General features: G+C 58.6%; 1 protein-coding gene across 1 annotated transcript in view; it reads left to right on the forward strand.

Annotated features, from left to right (window-relative positions):
• LOC119107044 (eye-specific diacylglycerol kinase-like) overlaps positions 1 to 14325 on the forward strand; it is a 53416-nt gene extending 39091 nt beyond the window's left edge. The window contains 4 exon segments of the mRNA XM_037230397.1: positions 2013 to 2223; positions 8084 to 8276; positions 13400 to 13420; positions 13422 to 14325. Coding sequence (XP_037086292.1) covers positions 2013 to 2223; positions 8084 to 8276; positions 13400 to 13420; positions 13422 to 13662 — 666 coding nt within the window. The 3' untranslated portion in view covers positions 13663 to 14325.
• Positions 14326 to 16437: the final 2112 nt, after the last annotated feature.

The following is a 16437-nucleotide window of genomic DNA, read 5'->3' on the forward strand; positions in this document are numbered from 1 at the left end:
CCGGGTCACCGGGACGACGGCGGGGACATCGGGCCTGCGGCCGAGATGCTAGAACTGGTTGATGGAACACATAGCCCGTGGGGCGGGGCCGCTGCTGTTTACTTTGAGTGCTAGGTGCCTCAGAGACGGCGGCGCGAGGGACAGAATTCGGGGCTTCACCGCAGCCGGATTGCCCGCCGAGGCCCGGCCGGGCAAAATGAGACCGACGCCTGCAAATGTCATCAGGGTGTGTATGGGTGTCGTGTGAGTGGGTGGGAGAGGCACGTTGAGAGCAGAATTGTGGTTAACAGGTTACTGGCGCCCTTACTGGGCCGCAAACGAGATATTCCCGCAGTTAGGCAGGCTTCCTTGACAAAAGCTAGCTCCAGCGACGCCCGGCCCAGCTGATGAATTTGTGTTAATTTCTGGTCATTAATCTGTCGTAAGTCCGCTAATGGTTGTGCGTGCCTCAGTCAGTAGCGCAAGACATTTGTGATCGTTGCACGCAGACGCGAAATTGGCAAATTGGTACATTATATTAATGGCTCATTACCACCATATCAACAACGGGTGCGATGCCAGCCAGCTGTAACAATCGCGCGCTCCGTCGCATTATGTAATGTGTATTGATCTGCCGAATGAGATGGGAAGCCTGCTAGAGGACGCAGGCCTGGTCACGTGTCGTTGTTTCGACGCCTTGCGTCAGCGAGGTGAGCGGGGTTTAACCTCTGCCGAGGCTAGAGGGGGGAAATCCGCGATTGTAGCTGCCGGCAGCCATGCTCAGGGCAAAAGTTGAGCGATGGCGAGACAGCAAGCCGCGCTCGCAGCGGTGTCAACGATTCCGCCCGCGGCCTAAAGACGGCGCGCACCAACTGCAGGGAACGGCGCCATTGTACAGGTATTCTCACTCAAGGCAGCATTTTGCAGTCTTATTTATGGTCTTACTTGGCGCGTGATCGAGGCCATTTGTCCTGCACGAGCCACATTTTGTGCAGTTTGGATGGAAATTTAATGCGCTCTCATCGGAATGGTCCAAACGAGGAAATGAGCGCCATGCAATGTGTGTCATTAGGCTATAATTTACTAGATAGCTGCCACGGCCGGTGAGAGCGGCGGGGCGTGACGCCCCCGACGATTAGCCGTTTCCGAGCCGAACTCCTCCGCGACATAGCTCCTCGGCCTGGGAAAGGAGAGGGGAGGGGCGAGAGAGCAGTCTGCAGCTGACGGAAAGGGGGAGGGGGAGGGGGTGAACGGAGATGCTCTCGGTAGACTTTTGTGCTTGAGGGAGAAGCTTAGTTTCGGTGCTGCGTCGGTTGGGAGGTGGTTTTATCTCTGATGGATGGGTCACGGTCAATGCAGGACGACTTGTTCGGCTTGGCGGGTTTCCTCGATGTCAGTCTGTCGGCATGCCCCCCCCCCCCCCCTCCCCCTCCCCCGCTCCCCGCTCGGCGGCTAGCTGGTGACGTGTCGATGGACGTGGACTCATTCTGTGTGCCGAGCTGGGGTGGGCTGTGGGGAAGCTGGTGTTGGTACTGGCGCTGGTGCTGGTGCTGGTACTGGTGCTGGTGCTAGTGCTAGTGCTGACGGTCCCCGCTTGAGGCGGGCCCGCCTGCCTGCTCGGTCTCCGCCCGGGCGTGGCGTGATGAGGCGCCCCCGCCCGCCCACCGGGGTACCCTTTGCCTTCGTCTTGGAGCGTCGAGTTATCCGGAAGCTGCAGAGCGACTGCGAGGCTCCGCCCGGCTCCTGCGCTGTTCCAGGAAGCCGTGTATTTCGGTAGCGGTCGTGTGAACCCAAACCTGCCACAGATCATTCCGCCAATGCGGCTGCTATCTCTGGCCGTGATCTGTGATCCGTGATCTGTCACCCGTCATCCGTGATCCGCCACCGTGTCCAAGTAGCACATGGACTCTGCTCATTCCGCTAGTCGGGGAAGCTGCTCGGCGATGCTTCCAGTGTGAGCCTGCGCCGGAGTCGACCCACCTCTGCCCCGTTCTCTGGCTCTGCTCGCTCTGACGCCCGCTCGCTGTCCGCAGGGCTACACGGACGAGCCCATCTCCAAGATACTGTGCAACATTAGCGACGGCGAGTCGCAGGAGCTGGACCGGTGGGAGGCAGCCGTGCAGAAGAACGAGCGCGCTGAGCCCAGCGAGGAGGGCAAGGACAACCTGCCGCTCAATGTCATCAACAACTACTTCTCGCTCGGCGTGGACGCCCATATTGCGCTCGAGTTCCACGAGGCCAGAGGTCAGTGACTCCGCCGGATGAGCGTATGGAGTCACGTGTGCCGAGGGCGTTCACGGGCCGATGGGGATATGTGCTCGGAGTTAAATGCGGCCGAAGTGTCTGTGCTGATATCCCATCTTGTGAGCGCGTTCTACGTGTCAGGAATGTGCGTGGGAGATAATCGGTGCGCGGTGGGCTCGACCGGCGCTCCCACGTCCGACGACCGGCGCTCCCACGTCTGCGGCTGTCGAACACGCCACGGCTACTTGACGTCACCATCGCTACCCAGGTCCCAGCCTCGGCCGCGTTCCCGGGTCGTTCACTACCGTCCTGTCCACGCACGACCCTTGTGCCTCCCCACACTCCGGCTACCCCCGCCTTCTCACACCCGGGCTCTCACTGCCTCCACACGCCCTGCCTCTCACTACCTTCCCATACCCGGTCTCCACCGGCTTATATCGTCTCCCCCGGCTTATATCCTGGCTCTTATCGCCTCCCCATCCCGGTCTCTCGCTGCACTGCCTGCTCACACCCGGTCTCTCCCGCCTCCTCACACCCTGGCTCCCCCGCTTCCTCACATCCCCTGGCTCGCACTACCACCTCCTTACATCCTGACTGTCACTGCCTCCCCACACCCTAGATCCCCTACCTCCTCACGCCCTAGATCCCCTTCCTCCTCGCACCCTGGCTCTCAGTTCCTCCCCACACCCGGGCTCCCCCTCCAGCCCTCTGGCGTGGCGGGGCTAGCACCAGGTCGGATCTTCATTTCATTGCCGGCGGTCCGGCTATTCGTGCCGGTTTGGGGCGTTGTTCAAATGAGGTTCCGATTGATCGCCGCTGCGTCGCGGCGACCGCGGCGGCAGCGCGCGCTGGACCGTGCTGAGGACGCCGACGCAGCGCCTGGCTGGCTGGGCGCGACGCCATCCGAGAGGGATGGCACCGCGCTGCCGCGGCAGCGCTCGGCAGTGGCGTGGCCGAGACCGCGCCGCCGCCGCGCCGTCGCCTCGACGCGCCGGGCGCCAGCGTAGTCCGTCCCCGGCCCGACGGCCCGCGCGATCTGCCGGGGCCAGGTGGCGGCGCAGGCCCCAACTGCAGAGCTAAGTCGCGTCCGTCCCGGTCGCCGCCGAGGTGTCGCGTCTGCCGCTGCCGGATTGGCTATTTCTGGCGCGGCTGCGGTGGTCGGCGCGCTCCGAAAGCTCGGGGCGCGGCAGGCGGCCAATCAGCGCCAGCGCCGCCGCCTCCGCGTCGACACGGCCGCCGCCGGCGCTCGGTGACCCGTGACGTCATCACGTGGCTGGGATGTGGAGCTTCGCTCGAGACAAACTCCCCGCGGCTGGGCTGGCGGCTGTAGGCGGGTGCCGTTTACGGATGGGATCCACTCACCTCCGTATCTGTGCCGGAGGGTGTTCTGCGCTCAAGGCAGCCTTGCTATCCTATTCGGGCGGCTGTTCCATTCGGGTTTAGCCGGCGGCTGTGCTTGCTGAAGATGAAAAACAAATATTTTGCACCTACGTGATGGCAGACGTATAAAACACAGGCAAGTAAGGATCGCGGCTCGGCTGACACTGCCTCGGCACGGATGTGTGACTGCCTCGTGAGTCAGGGTCACGGGGCTCCTGCATTGCAACGTCAACCGATTGCGGGAGGCGCGGTGTTGAAATCGCCGGTCCGTGGACTGATGATGATGATGACGACGATGATGATGATGATGATGATGATGATGATGATGATGATGATGATGATGATGATGATGATGATTTGGGCCTTGGGCGCACCGACTACGTTGGTCATATGGCGCCCATAGGCCCGTAGACTGGAACAGCCGTGCAGCCATATGCATGCTCAGGCGAGGGGGTGAGCCGAACGATTATGCAGTCCCGAAAGCGTTCCGATGGGCCCGAGGGAAGCACTCTACAGCTCTGCAAGTTTGTGCTTTGGTACGAGCTAGGGTTCTAGGACCCGGGGCAGTGTGTGGGACGGTGTTTTACGCGGCTGACGGCTCTCGTTTAAGTACGGGCGAGCCTGATTGTCCCTGGGGCCTCCTGTTAGGAAATGCCTCCGAGCATTCAGCTCAAGCACGTTGACTCGATTAAATGCATCAAAGTTGTTTTAGTGAGTATCAACGAGGGCTTGGGGGGGGGGGAGCATCTGTAACATAAACACCGAGTTTCCCTAGCTCCATGCTCTCGGCTGCGGAAATGCCGTGACGCCCACATTATGGAGAGGAATATATGGCCCGAGCTTAGCGAAGGAACCATTTCGCGTTCTTTCCTTATCCCTTTTGCTCTATTTCTCGTAGCCAGAACGTCGGATACGAGAATGGCGGTTTATTAGAATAGCTCGGAAATCTGGATGAATCCGGGAAGAGAAAACCTTTGTGGAATGCCGAGGTTTCCATGAGCCTGACTGATGCTCAAGCCCAGTGTGAGTTATCTGTCGCCGTCCATAGCGATATTGCTGGAAGGAAATCATGCGAGAACTCCGTGCGTAGCTCTGGCATCTGATGGCCCATCTGACATTCTGTGAGTCGCACATACGCTAACGTACATCCCGTACTTTTAAATTAACGTAACATAGCATAGGTGGTTTTCGCCGTTATTCATTGGACGATTTGGTCACGTCTTCAACGGATACGAAACTATGTAACTTATAACTATCGACGCGACTTCTCCGGACCCAAGGAGTGCGAATGCGAATGACATTTGCATGACAGCGAGACCAGGCGCCTGTGCTGGCCGCCGCTACGGCCGTAGGCAGCCGCTGCCTGGCACGGCGTTATGACCACTGAAGAGGAGGAAGTGTGGCCCGTGGCTGGGGGCGGCCAGACTAGCTTGTGTAGCGTTATTTGCGTCGCGCGTGACGACCAACACTCGTTGATCTGTCGCCGGACGAGGTGGGGCGACGGGCGGCGACGCAATACTCTGGTCTCGTTGAGATGGGACGCGGCCGGAGGAAGGCTGGCCAGAGTCCGCGTCTGCCGCGGGTGCGGCGCACCTGAGACGGCCTGACCACCGTGCAGCGTTCAGGCGCTTAGGTGCACGTGCCGGCTGGCTCCCGCCTGCCCCCAAACGCCTGACTCGGTCGCTAAAGGGAATGTTTCACATTTGAAGATATTGAGACAAGCATCGGATACGATGCAACATGCTCACATACAACTATCGGTATACCTTTTAAGTAGAAACGATTGCTCAAGACAACACAAAGTCTTTGTTTAGTGAAAGTGTTTCTCGATGCGTCATTGTTTGACTACGCCATCATGCTTTAGACATCATTGATTGAGAGCCGATTGACGGCCGTTGTATCTGGAAATCGTGCTCACGAACGCCAGACATAAGCGTTTCGACCATTGTAATTTTTCAGCCTTGATCGCCACATGGCTTATGAGATGGCAGAAATTGAGTGGCCTTATTATGACGTCATAAATGTCATGTGACTTGGAAATACTCTCCCCGATATACTTTCTTCATTTTCGCGGGCGTGTATGTCAGAAACTAGATTAGGTCTTAAGAAGGGTAGGGCTGTGAACTGCACCGAATGATCTTCAAGATGACTATTTCAGTTTAGAACCCTACCGAAATGTGGACACTCTCTGTAAAGTGTGATATTTGACGGCGCGCAGGACTGCTTCAGTGCTACAGTGACTATTACCTCTGCTCTAGCTTCATTGGCGTTGCACTCTCCCCCACCGACAGGAGCGGGGGGGGGGGGAGCTCCAGTTTCACCAGCCAGGCTCGACCCACGCCTCTGCGCACGGCTTGGGCGAACTCCCAGCATTGAGGTGCGCTCTTCCGCGGCAGCTGCAGGCCATGTGACAGGTACACGGTCAGCCTGAGGGCCGCCGCTGGCGCTGAGCGTCCCACCGCAGCCGCGCCGGGCCAGCCGAGAACGGTGCGGCACTCCCGGTGCTGTTTGGACCCGGCTCCCTGCCTCATTGCGGGGCGACGAAAACGCAGGCGCGCACAGAACGCCTCATCTCATCTCAGAATGCCATCATCTCCCGCCGGCCGACGGCTCGGTCGTGACAGCCAGCCACGCACGCAGGCCCGCAGGTATCAGCTGCCGGCGGACTCGGCAGCGGGAACTACGCCCATCGCGGAGGATATCCGGTTCAGGTTATAGCACCTCGGAGCGTATCCGTTTCAGGCCTCACGCGCGAAAGCGTGGCGCCCGGCATACATTCACGGGAGATATTCTGGACACGAACGCAAGCGGGGGCACGTCTTGATATGGCGTGAAATTTGCGTGCGTACAGAGCCCACGCACGGACATCTGGTGAAATTGTCAGCAGCTGATGTCAGCAGACGGTATCAGGGGCTGGGGGGGGGGGGGGCATTAGAGGTCCAGTGGGAGGGGCCCCGTGCCCACTACGCGTGAGCGGGACGCGCCGGGAGGCCGCTCGCGAAGCTGTCTCCGTGTCCGCAGCGTACTGGAATGGCCGACAGCGTCCGTCGCCGGCGCCGCGGGAACGAACATCCGCTGCACAGTCCGCCGATCAGCCAGATGGCGCCAGCGAGAGGTGGATATGATCTGCGTGCTGGCGTCAGCGCGGGGGCGGCGGCAAAGGCCGCGACCGGTCGCAGGCCTGGCTTGGAATGCCAGGGACGGCTACCTTTCCAGGGTGCTGTACGCGTGACCAAGATTATGACGAATGCAGCGCCGACGCTGGCTGCGTTCAGTGTGATGCCTCGTTAGAGCATGGAGCGTCAGCCTATCGACAGGCGGACAATGAGAAGGCTGAATTCATCGAGACGGACTTTGCTTTTATGTGTTGCGCTCATTTGTGTTCATTGTGTGCTGCGCAGGGGCATCCGTTAGACCCGCGGTCATAATTCAGTCGTATATTTCTACCTCGTCTCGTTGTTCCTTTCATGGCGGCTGTGCTCTTTCCGTAATCCAATAGCCGGTGTTTTTTGCCTGCAAAGCGTCCGCAAAGGACACTTTCACGGAGGGCGGGTAATTGACAGTCGGTATTGATTTGTGGTCTCGTACCTAAATAATTGGTAGACAGCAATGCTGTTGCGTCTGGACGGCTCAGGCTTCGCCGGCGTTGGCTGAGTTGAATGCGTACGGCGCACTCAGCCGTTGGCTGGCGGAAGCGGCGTGCGTGCGGCCGCGAGCGTAAAGCCGCGGCCCGCCCTCGATGCGCGGCAGTGCGCGGCAGAACGCTGCTGGGTGATTTTAGTGGAGTGGAGCGCATAGTACGCCTGCAGCTTCTTACCCTCGCTTTATACGACCCAATGTGCAAGGCGTTTGAAATGCTCGCGAGCTTCGACAGAAGTGTTTTGTTGGTGCGTCGCTACTGCGCTCTCGATGACCGGTGTTCGCGCCGCTAATTTTGGTGCATCGGCTTCGCTGGTGCGACCGTCGTCGGCAATCTGTATTTGTCCGCTCGGTCGCGCCGCTGGCTGGTGTTTGTTCGTTCGGTCACGCCGCTGGCTGGTGTTTGTCCGTTCGGTCACGCCGCTGGCTGGTGTTTGTCCGTTCGGTCGCGCCGCTGGGTGGTGTTTGTTCGTTCGGTCACGCCGCTGGCTGGTGTTTGTTCGTTCGGTCACGCCGCTGGCCGGTGTTTGTCCGTTCGGTCACTCCGCTGGCTGGTGTCTGTCCGTTCGGTCACGCCGCTGGCTGGTGTTTGCCCGTTCGGTCACGCCGCTGGCCGGTGTTTGTCCGTTCGGTCGCGCCGCTGGCTGGTGTTTGTCCGTTCGGTCACGCCGCTGGCCGGTGTTTGTCCGTTCGGTCGCGCCGCTGGCTGGTGTTTGTGCGCCTGATCAGCCCCGCCGACTGGCAGCGATCGTGTGATCGCCCCGCTGGTTCTTCGTTGATGGCGTCGGCGTCCGTCCTCTTGATGGCCCGTGCTGACGGCGTGCCCCGTCTGCTCACACAGAGGCTCGACCCGACAAGTTCAGCTCCCGGCTCCGGAACAAGATGTTCTACGGCCAGGCGGGCGGCAAGGACCTGCTGCAGCGCCGGTGGAAGGACCTCTCGGAGCACGTAACCATCGTCTGCGACGACCACGACATCACGCCGAAGCTTCGCGAGCACAAGGTGCACGCCATACTCTTCCTCAACATCCCCAGGTGGGTGGCACAGCGGCCGTGCAGCGCGTGGTGACGGGTGGCCTGTTGACTCCACCTGCGGTTGCTCTGCAGCCGCCGGGCCGCCCCGTCCGCCCGCATCAGCTCCCGCTGAGGCACATTTTCCGCGGTGCTCTCCTGGCTGGTTACGCGACAGTCTCGTCTGCCTGAGCGATATGAATGTATGCATTGGGGCTAACAGAGTTGTTTGCCCGGCGGTCTCCCCCGGCGAAAAGGCGTGTTGATGTTAGCGGCGGCGCGTTGCCTGCACCCGAGCAGCGCGCGTGCGAAAGCGCACCCGCTTAGAACACCGGCGGCGTAACAAAGCCTGCCGCTGGCTGTTAAAGTCGGGCGCCGCTGGCTGCGCGGCTCGGCGGCCGGGTCCTGAGCCCGCCTGCGCCAGCGCCCGGCGCCGCCTGATCCCGTCCCGGCAGCCGCATTAGCGGGGTTTAGCAGCCAGCGCCTGACGCACGGCCGGCCGCGTCCGTCCATCAGCTGCCGTGCACGGCCGGATGGGGTCAGGGCAGCCGCGCCGGCGGACGGGGCGGCGCGGCCGTCTCGGCCGTGGGAGCCGCTCCTTCGGCCGCCGGACGACCATTCCTGTGCGTGCGTGGATGATGTGAGGACACTGATTGGACGCGCCGCCCGCTCGTCCGGCTATGAATAGTTCGGCGTATCGACCGCCGCGGCGCCGTCGCGACTCGCCGCCGTCCGCGGCGGATCTGGCGCCGGATCTGCAGACGCTTGGATGCACCGCATGTCTTGCGCACCGGTGCCGTTCAGCCGGCCGCCCGGCGGAGGCGGCGGACCGGCCCGCGGTCGCGGCGCAGGTGATGTGAGGGTGCCGCGGGCGCGCGTAGTCGCCACAGAAGGTGGCCGCGTCGGCTGAGATCCGTTCGGTTCCAGAGGCTGAGGTCCGGACTCGTTGCACATGCTATTGAGACGAGCGGGTCGGGAACAGGTGCTGCCCTGCCGCCCTTCATAACCGGTAGCTTGTGGTTTTGCGGAAGAGCTGCTGAAGTAGTCGGTGGATGATGAAACGCTGATGAAGCTCCTGATCCCGTGGGCAATGCCAGTTAAAGATGGTGGCAAAGATGGCTGTAACAGCCCGTTGCAAGTTGAGCGTGATTACAAGCATGCAGGAATGAACTGGAGAGATTGTGAAGCTCTGTCAAATAAGCTTGCGGCTATTAGTGATTGTATAATCACAAACATGCGTACTCGGCATTCTTGGTTGTATTCTGGATTCCTCAGTCCAATATCGATACCAATGACCGGAAGGTGTCGAACATTCCTCGTTTTGCCTGTGCGGGCAAAGACGACCTTCCGTCCCTTCTGAGCCCCCCCCCCCCCCTAACCGGGGTGGAGGGGAAGGGAGGGGGGCGGATTGATCAGTCAGGAGCCGCCAGCGGCTGGTCAGAAGGCGACGCTGACCGTTTGGAGCGGAGCTTCGCTGTGCATATTTGGAGAGTGACGCATCTAATAAGGAAAAGTGTCCCGGCTGGACTCTGTACAGTACTGCCTTACGAAGCTTATATTCAGTGACGGTGTCAGGTAGCAATACAAAGATGACTTGTATGCGAAAACGTCAATTTGCAGCCTTGCTTTGCGCTGCTACACTAATGTGATTACTGTTTTTGCTTTTCATTCATCAGCGACATTGCATGGCATGCCACAGTTTTGACGGTGTTAATGGATGTCGTATCGCCACATGTAATGTAATTTCGCTACACTCGGCAAAAGTTTTTGTTTGCTTGGTGGACGGCGGTTCTTGCTGGTAGAGGCGTAAGAACTTCCAATAGACTGGGTACGGGGGTGGTTCTTGATCCATTCTTCCCACGCAGTGCCACGGAGCTTACTGCTACCTGGTGTGAGCTACAACGTCTGTCTTCTCCGCCTGCTGTCAGCCAGGTGGACTGACCCCCGTGCTGTGATCTTCACCACGGCCTACCCCGTGCACGGGGCTCTGCGTGTCGGCGCCGGCTCGTCCTCCCATGTGTTGCCGGCCTCCTTCTGGTCTGTGATCTTCACCACGGCTTACCCCTCGCGCGGGGCTCTGTGTGTCGGCGCCGGCTCGTCCCCTCATGTGTTGCCGGCCCCCGTGCTGTGATCTGCACCACGGCTTACCCCTCGCGCGGGGCTCTGTGTGTCGGCGCCGGCTCGTCCTCTCGCCTGTTGCCGAGCGAGCACGGACCGGATCGGGGCCGCCTCCCCTGCGTCTTGGCCAGTCTGTCGCACCTGCTCACACAGCCGGTAGGATGCGCGCAATTATGCCGAAGAAATCTGTAGATCAAGCCCGTTATTAATAGCGTTTGTGCTTACCCATAAGGCTGCGGATTCTGGTGCGCTCAGCTGGGAAGGCTGTGCTGCTCTTGGATGCTCCGAGAATAGGCAGCGGCTGGGTTGGCGGCCGGTTCGCCTGGTTACTGCTGTGACGTCATTGGTGAATGTTTGTAACGAGATCGATAAGGTACTTCTATAAATTGCACCCTTTTTAGGCTACAATTTGCTGTTACGTGGCTACATATGGTTCATTTTATTCGTGATCGCTTTTAGGTCAGTGATGGGAGAGAAGAAGGCTGGATTAGTGAAATTAAGTAGTTCCAGACCCGTGCGCTTACACATTGCGATTTGAAAAAGATGCAGGGGCAGTTTCAGTGTTTGCAATCGGTAGTGTTTTATGTGGGGTCATGTGGTCCAGTTGCCTGGGCAGGAATATAGTTAAAAGGATATACCGGGCCTCACGTAAAGGTCTTTTTAATACATGAGGCACCTCGTTGTGTTTCAGTCACAATGCTGATGTGTACAAGGAAATGCCTCTCATGGCGCGGGTACATTAATGTGCGTGGCGATGTGAGGCTGACGTATTTCAGTGACATTGGATTTGCCGCGTTCAATTGTCAGGCTGGCGGCGACAGCCGACTGTCGCGTCTAGGTTGCAACGTCCAGTGACGGTGTGGCACCTGTCGTGTTTAGGTTGCGATGTCCAGTGACGGTGTGCCGTCCGCCGTGTTTAGGTTGCGATGTCAGTGGCTGTGTGACGTCCGCCGTGTTTAGGGTTGCGATGTCCAGTGACGGTGTGACACCTGTCGTGTTTAGGTTGCGATGTCCAGTGACGGTGTGGCGTCCGCCGTGTTTAGGTTGCGATGTCCAGTGACGGTGTGGTGTCCGCCGTGTTTAGTTGCGATGTCCAGTGACGGTGTGGCGTCCGCCGTGTTTAGGTTGCGACGTCCAGTGACGGTGTGCCGTCCGCCGTGTTTAGGTTTGCGATGTTCAGTGGACGGTGTGAACGTCCGCCGTGTTAGGTTGCGATGTCCAGTGACGGTTGTGCCGTCCGCCGTGTTTAGGTTGCGATGTACAGTGACGGTGTGACACCTGTCGTGTTTAGGTTGCGATGTTCAGTGGCTGTGTGGCGTCCGCCGTGTTTAGGTTGCGATGGTTCAGTGGCGGTGTGCCGTCCGCCGTGTTTTAGGTTGCGATGTCCAGTGACGGTGTGACACCTGTCGTGTTTAGGTTGCGATGTTCAGTGGCTGTGTGGCGTCCGCCGTGTTTAGGTTGCGATGTCCAGTGACGGTGTGGTGTCCGCCGTGTTTAGGTTGCGATGTTCAGTGGCTGTGTGGCGTCCGCCGTGTTTAGGTTGCGATGTTCAGTGGCTGTGTGGCGTCCGCCGTGTTTAGGTTGCGATGTTCAGTGGCTGTGTGGCGTCCGCCGTGTTTAGGTTGCGATGTCCAGTGACGGTGTGCCGTCCGCCGTGTTTAGGTTGCGATGTTCAGTGGCTGTGTGGCGTCCGCCGTGTTTAGGTTGCGATGTCCAGTGACGGTGTGGCGTCCGCCGTGTTTAGGTTGCGATGTCCAGTGGCGGTGTGCCGTCCGCCGTGTTTAGGTTGCGATGTTCAGTGACGGTGTGGTGTCCGCCGTGTTTAGGTTGCGATGTACAGTGGCTGTGTGGGGTCCGCCGTGTTTAGGTTGCGATGTCCAGTGACGGGTTGTGGTGGTCCGCCGTGTTTAGGTTGCGATGTTCAGTGGCTGTGTGGTGTCCGCCGTGTTTAGGTTGCGATGTCCAGTGACGGTGTGGCGTCGCCGTGTTTAGGTTGCAGATGTCCACAGTGACGGTGTGCCGTCCGCCGTGTTTAGGTTGCGATGTTCAGTGGCGGTGTGCCGTCCGCCGTGTTTAGGTTGCGATGTTCAAGTGGCGGTGTGCCGTCCGCCGTGTTAGGTTGCGATGTTCAGTGGCGGTGGTGGCGTCCGCCGTGTTTAGGTTGCGATGTTCAGTGGCTGTGTGGCGTCCGCCGTGTTTAGGTTGCGATGTCCAGTGACGGTGTGCCGTCCGCCGTGTTTAGGTTGCGATGTTCAGTGACGGTGTGGTCCGCCGTGTTTAGGTTGCGATGTTCAGTGGCTGTGTGGCGTCCGCCGTGTTTAGGTTGCGATGTTCAGTGCGGTGCCGTCCGCCGTGTTTAGGTTGCGATGTTCAGTGGCTGTGTGGCGTCCGCCGTGTTTAGGTTGCGATGTTCAGTGCGTGTGGTGTCCGCCGTGTTTAGGTTGCGATGTCCAGCGGTGTGGTCCGCCGTGTTTAGGTTGCGATGTCAGTGGCGGTGTGGTGTCCGCCGTGTTTAGGTTGCGATGTCAGTGCTGTGTGCCGTCCGCCGTGTTTAGGTTGCGATGTCCAGTGACGTGGCCGTCCGCCGTGTTTAGGTTGCGATGTTCAGTGACGGGTGTGTCCGCCGTGTTTAGGTTGCGATGTCAGTGACGTGTGACGTCCGCCGTGTTTAGGTTGCGATGTCAGTGGCGGTGTGTCGTCCGCCGTGTTTAGGTTGCGATGTCAGTGCGTGTGGCGTCGTCTTTAGGTTGCGATTCAGTGGCTGTGTGGCGTCCGCCGTGTTTAGGTTGCGATGTCCAGTGACGGTGTGGCGTCCGCCGTGTTTAGGTTGCGATGTTCAGTGCGGTGTGGTGTCCGCCGTGTTTAGGTTGCGATGTTCAGTGGCTGTGTGGCGTCCGCCGTGTTTAGGTTGCGATGTCAGTGGCGGTGTGCCGTCCGCCGTGTTTAGGTTGCGATGTCCAGTGGCTGTGTGGTGTCGCCGTCTTTAGGTTGCGATGTCCAGTGACCGTGTGCCGTCCGCCGTGTTTCAGCTACGGCGGCGGCACGCACCCGGGCCGGCCGGGACCAGTCGACTTCCGACGGTCAGATGGAGGTGATCGGCCTCACCACCTACCAGCTGGTCAGTGGCTCGCACGCAGGTCATTGCGTGTCCGACACCCATGGATCGACACATTTAATACCCTCGAACGTGTTCCCTCCATTTCCCGTTGCTGAAAAGGAGATGGCCGTCGTTTGCAGTCCGCAGAGTCCACGCGGCCCTGTTGGTGTAAAACTTCATTATGCGTGTCTGTAGAGTTGTTCCCGTATCTGGGACGGTACCGTCACATTGGGACAGGGACGTGCCATCAGTGGTGGCAGTGAACGGCACCGACCCCAAACCTGCCTCATCCGGGTAATTTCGCATGGCTGTGCCGTTCGCTGACGCCTATTAGATTGAAGGCGTGTCGGTTGGGCGCGCCCCAGGCCGGTTGACCTTGATCATGGTCAGCCTCCGCGGTCTCGCGGCCACCGTGGGTTGGCGACCTCCCAGTGCCGCCTAGCACGGCCAACTTACAGCGATTGGCTTGCTCTATAGGGTGGCCTGTAAGCAAAGTGTTGGAAAAGTATTGCGAAAAGTATTGTACCACGTTTGCCCGGTACAATTTTCGCGATGCTTCGCTTAGAGAGTTGATGAGAATGCCCGGACGGCGTGGTTGGTCGTACCAAACATCTCGAGACTGTTTTGTGAGACTCGCTTATTGACTGGAGCACACGGGATCCACAGTTGCTTGAATGATTGTAGATAACCCATGTGGGTAGCGAATGGTGCATTCCATATCCAGTTTGCTGGAAACGTATCAGACTGAGTGTCAGCCAGTGGAGCAGCAGGCGTCAGCGGCTGCTGCCCACCACCCTCCGGCCAGAGACGGCACGATCCGCCTCGTCCAGGCTGCGGCTCGGCCTGTCCGGCGCGCCGCTGGCGACGAACCTCCGAGCGCGCCCAATGGCCCGTGCGCCGCCCGGTGGTGCGCGGCGCCGGCCGCGCTTCGCGCTGCTCGCGATGGCGCCCCGGCCAGCTCGACCGGCGCGCCGCGGCGCCACGGTATCAGGCGAGAGCGCCGTCGGTCGCAGCCGCCGCGGCCGCCGCACCGCGCCCGGGGCGCCCAGGTCGGGGCGGCGTGGCTGGAGCTGCGCATCGTCGCCGGTGATTGGTCATGAAATATGTGTGGACGATGGCGGGGCTTTCGCCACTCTGGCACGCGCCGCGGCGGCTGAAATGAGGGGACCGCCGATGCCGTTTGGAGAGCGCTTTTCGCCGCGCCGCGGGATGAGGACGCCGTAAAGCGGTCGTCAAATGAATCATCTCGGACGCGGTACGGTGTTGGGCAGATCGGCTCGGCTATCGGGGATATGTAGCTGCCGGATGGTGGCGCGTCGAGATGGTGTGGAGAGATGGCTCTCCGAGAGGTCCGCCCCGTTACCAGTCGAACTATCGGATCAAGGATCGCTGAAGGTGCAGGGAACTGTGTCAGGTATTCTATCTTGCCCATCTAGGTGACGGTAGACCAGCCGGGGACAAAGTGAACCGCTTTGATCGCTTTGGATGGTACTTGTTTGCTGGAGTCCGGTCCTCAGAACTGGCCAGGACCATTTTACCCGACTGAGGCCAGAATAGCCATATTTCACCCGATCGAGGTCAGACTAGTCATATTTCCCCGGCCCAGGTCAAACTAGTCACATTTCACCCTCTAAGATCAGACTAATCATATTTCACCTGCCGAGATCAGACAAGTCATATTTCACCCGACCGAGGTCAGCCTAGTCGTATTTCACCCACCAAGGTTCAATCAGTCATATTTCTTGTCACCCCCCGGCGGCAAGTTGATACATGAAGGACCCAGCGACCGCCCACGCTGCATCTGGCTCCACTTTAGACACGAGTTTTCATTTATCTGTGCAGCTGACGCAGTGCTCTCTAATTGACTGATTTGACGTGCCCTTACGCACGTCATCCATGTTCGCCCTGCGTAAACAGTCGTTTTAATTGATGGGAACTTCTACTTCAAGCAGTGGAAAAGTCATCATGTGTCAAAGTTGCTGTCGTTGGCTTTGCTTCTTGAATCTAACGTGATTCCAAAAGTTGTTGATTTAGCTTGACTAATTCGAGACTCTTCGAGAGCTTTTGATGTTAATTGCATATTTAAATGGTCACCATGTGTACACGCTCGCTGATTTCGATCACTTTGATGAAGTTCAACGGAAATACTCGCATTTGACAATTTACGTATTAACTGAAATTCATGTTCTGATAGTTACCAGGTGACCATGGTGACCACTGTTGCCATGGTTACCATGGTGACCACTGGGCCACTGGGAATCACCTTCGATCCTCCAGGTTTGATTCTGTTTGTACTTTCGCGCTTCCTCCGACTTTTGCGAAGCACTTAATGACTACGGCAAGTGTTCCAGTCACGTAAGACAACACAAATGCACAGATGGGCAGACTGAGAGGTACGTGTCGGGTTTGAAGTTCGACTCGCGGCCAAGCCGGACACAGTTTTTGGAATGTCATCCGCGACCCAAACCTGATAAATGCTGCTACCCTGACAAGAAAGGCCTGCCACTTTTTCACACCTGAAAATAAAACTAGTAATGATGTACGGTAAGTAAGTGAAATAAAACTAGTAATAAGTTCCGGTGAGTTAGGGATGGCAGACCACGGACATGTTTTACATAGACATTTATATATTTGGTGAAACCTCAACAACAGTTCATTGGTACACCACCTTGACAAAACGAAGGCCGTCTTGCCAAGGAACGTTTCGTCTTCTTCGACAATGATGGCATATTGTTTTCCTTTCTCATTTATGCTCCTTCATTCATTGGATGCCTAACCGCACAACAAAGACCAGGTACGGCGTTCGTGGTGTTAGCCGCACATCTGGTGCGCCTGCTTTTTTAAGAGGAAAAACTTTGCGGGCTGCCACCGTTGTTATTTTGAATAGACACGGATGGAAAGCGCACTATTAGTACTAGATTTTACCACTCAGGCGGAGGAATAACAGGATTGTCTTGCGGTTGTCAGCCG

Source organism: Pollicipes pollicipes, unplaced genomic scaffold (assembly GCF_011947565.3).
Source record: "Pollicipes pollicipes isolate AB1234 unplaced genomic scaffold, Ppol_2.1 Scaffold_6677;HRSCAF=7910_pilon_pilon_pilon, whole genome shotgun sequence".
Classification (NCBI taxonomy): Eukaryota; Metazoa; Arthropoda; class Thecostraca; order Pollicipedomorpha; family Pollicipedidae; genus Pollicipes; species Pollicipes pollicipes.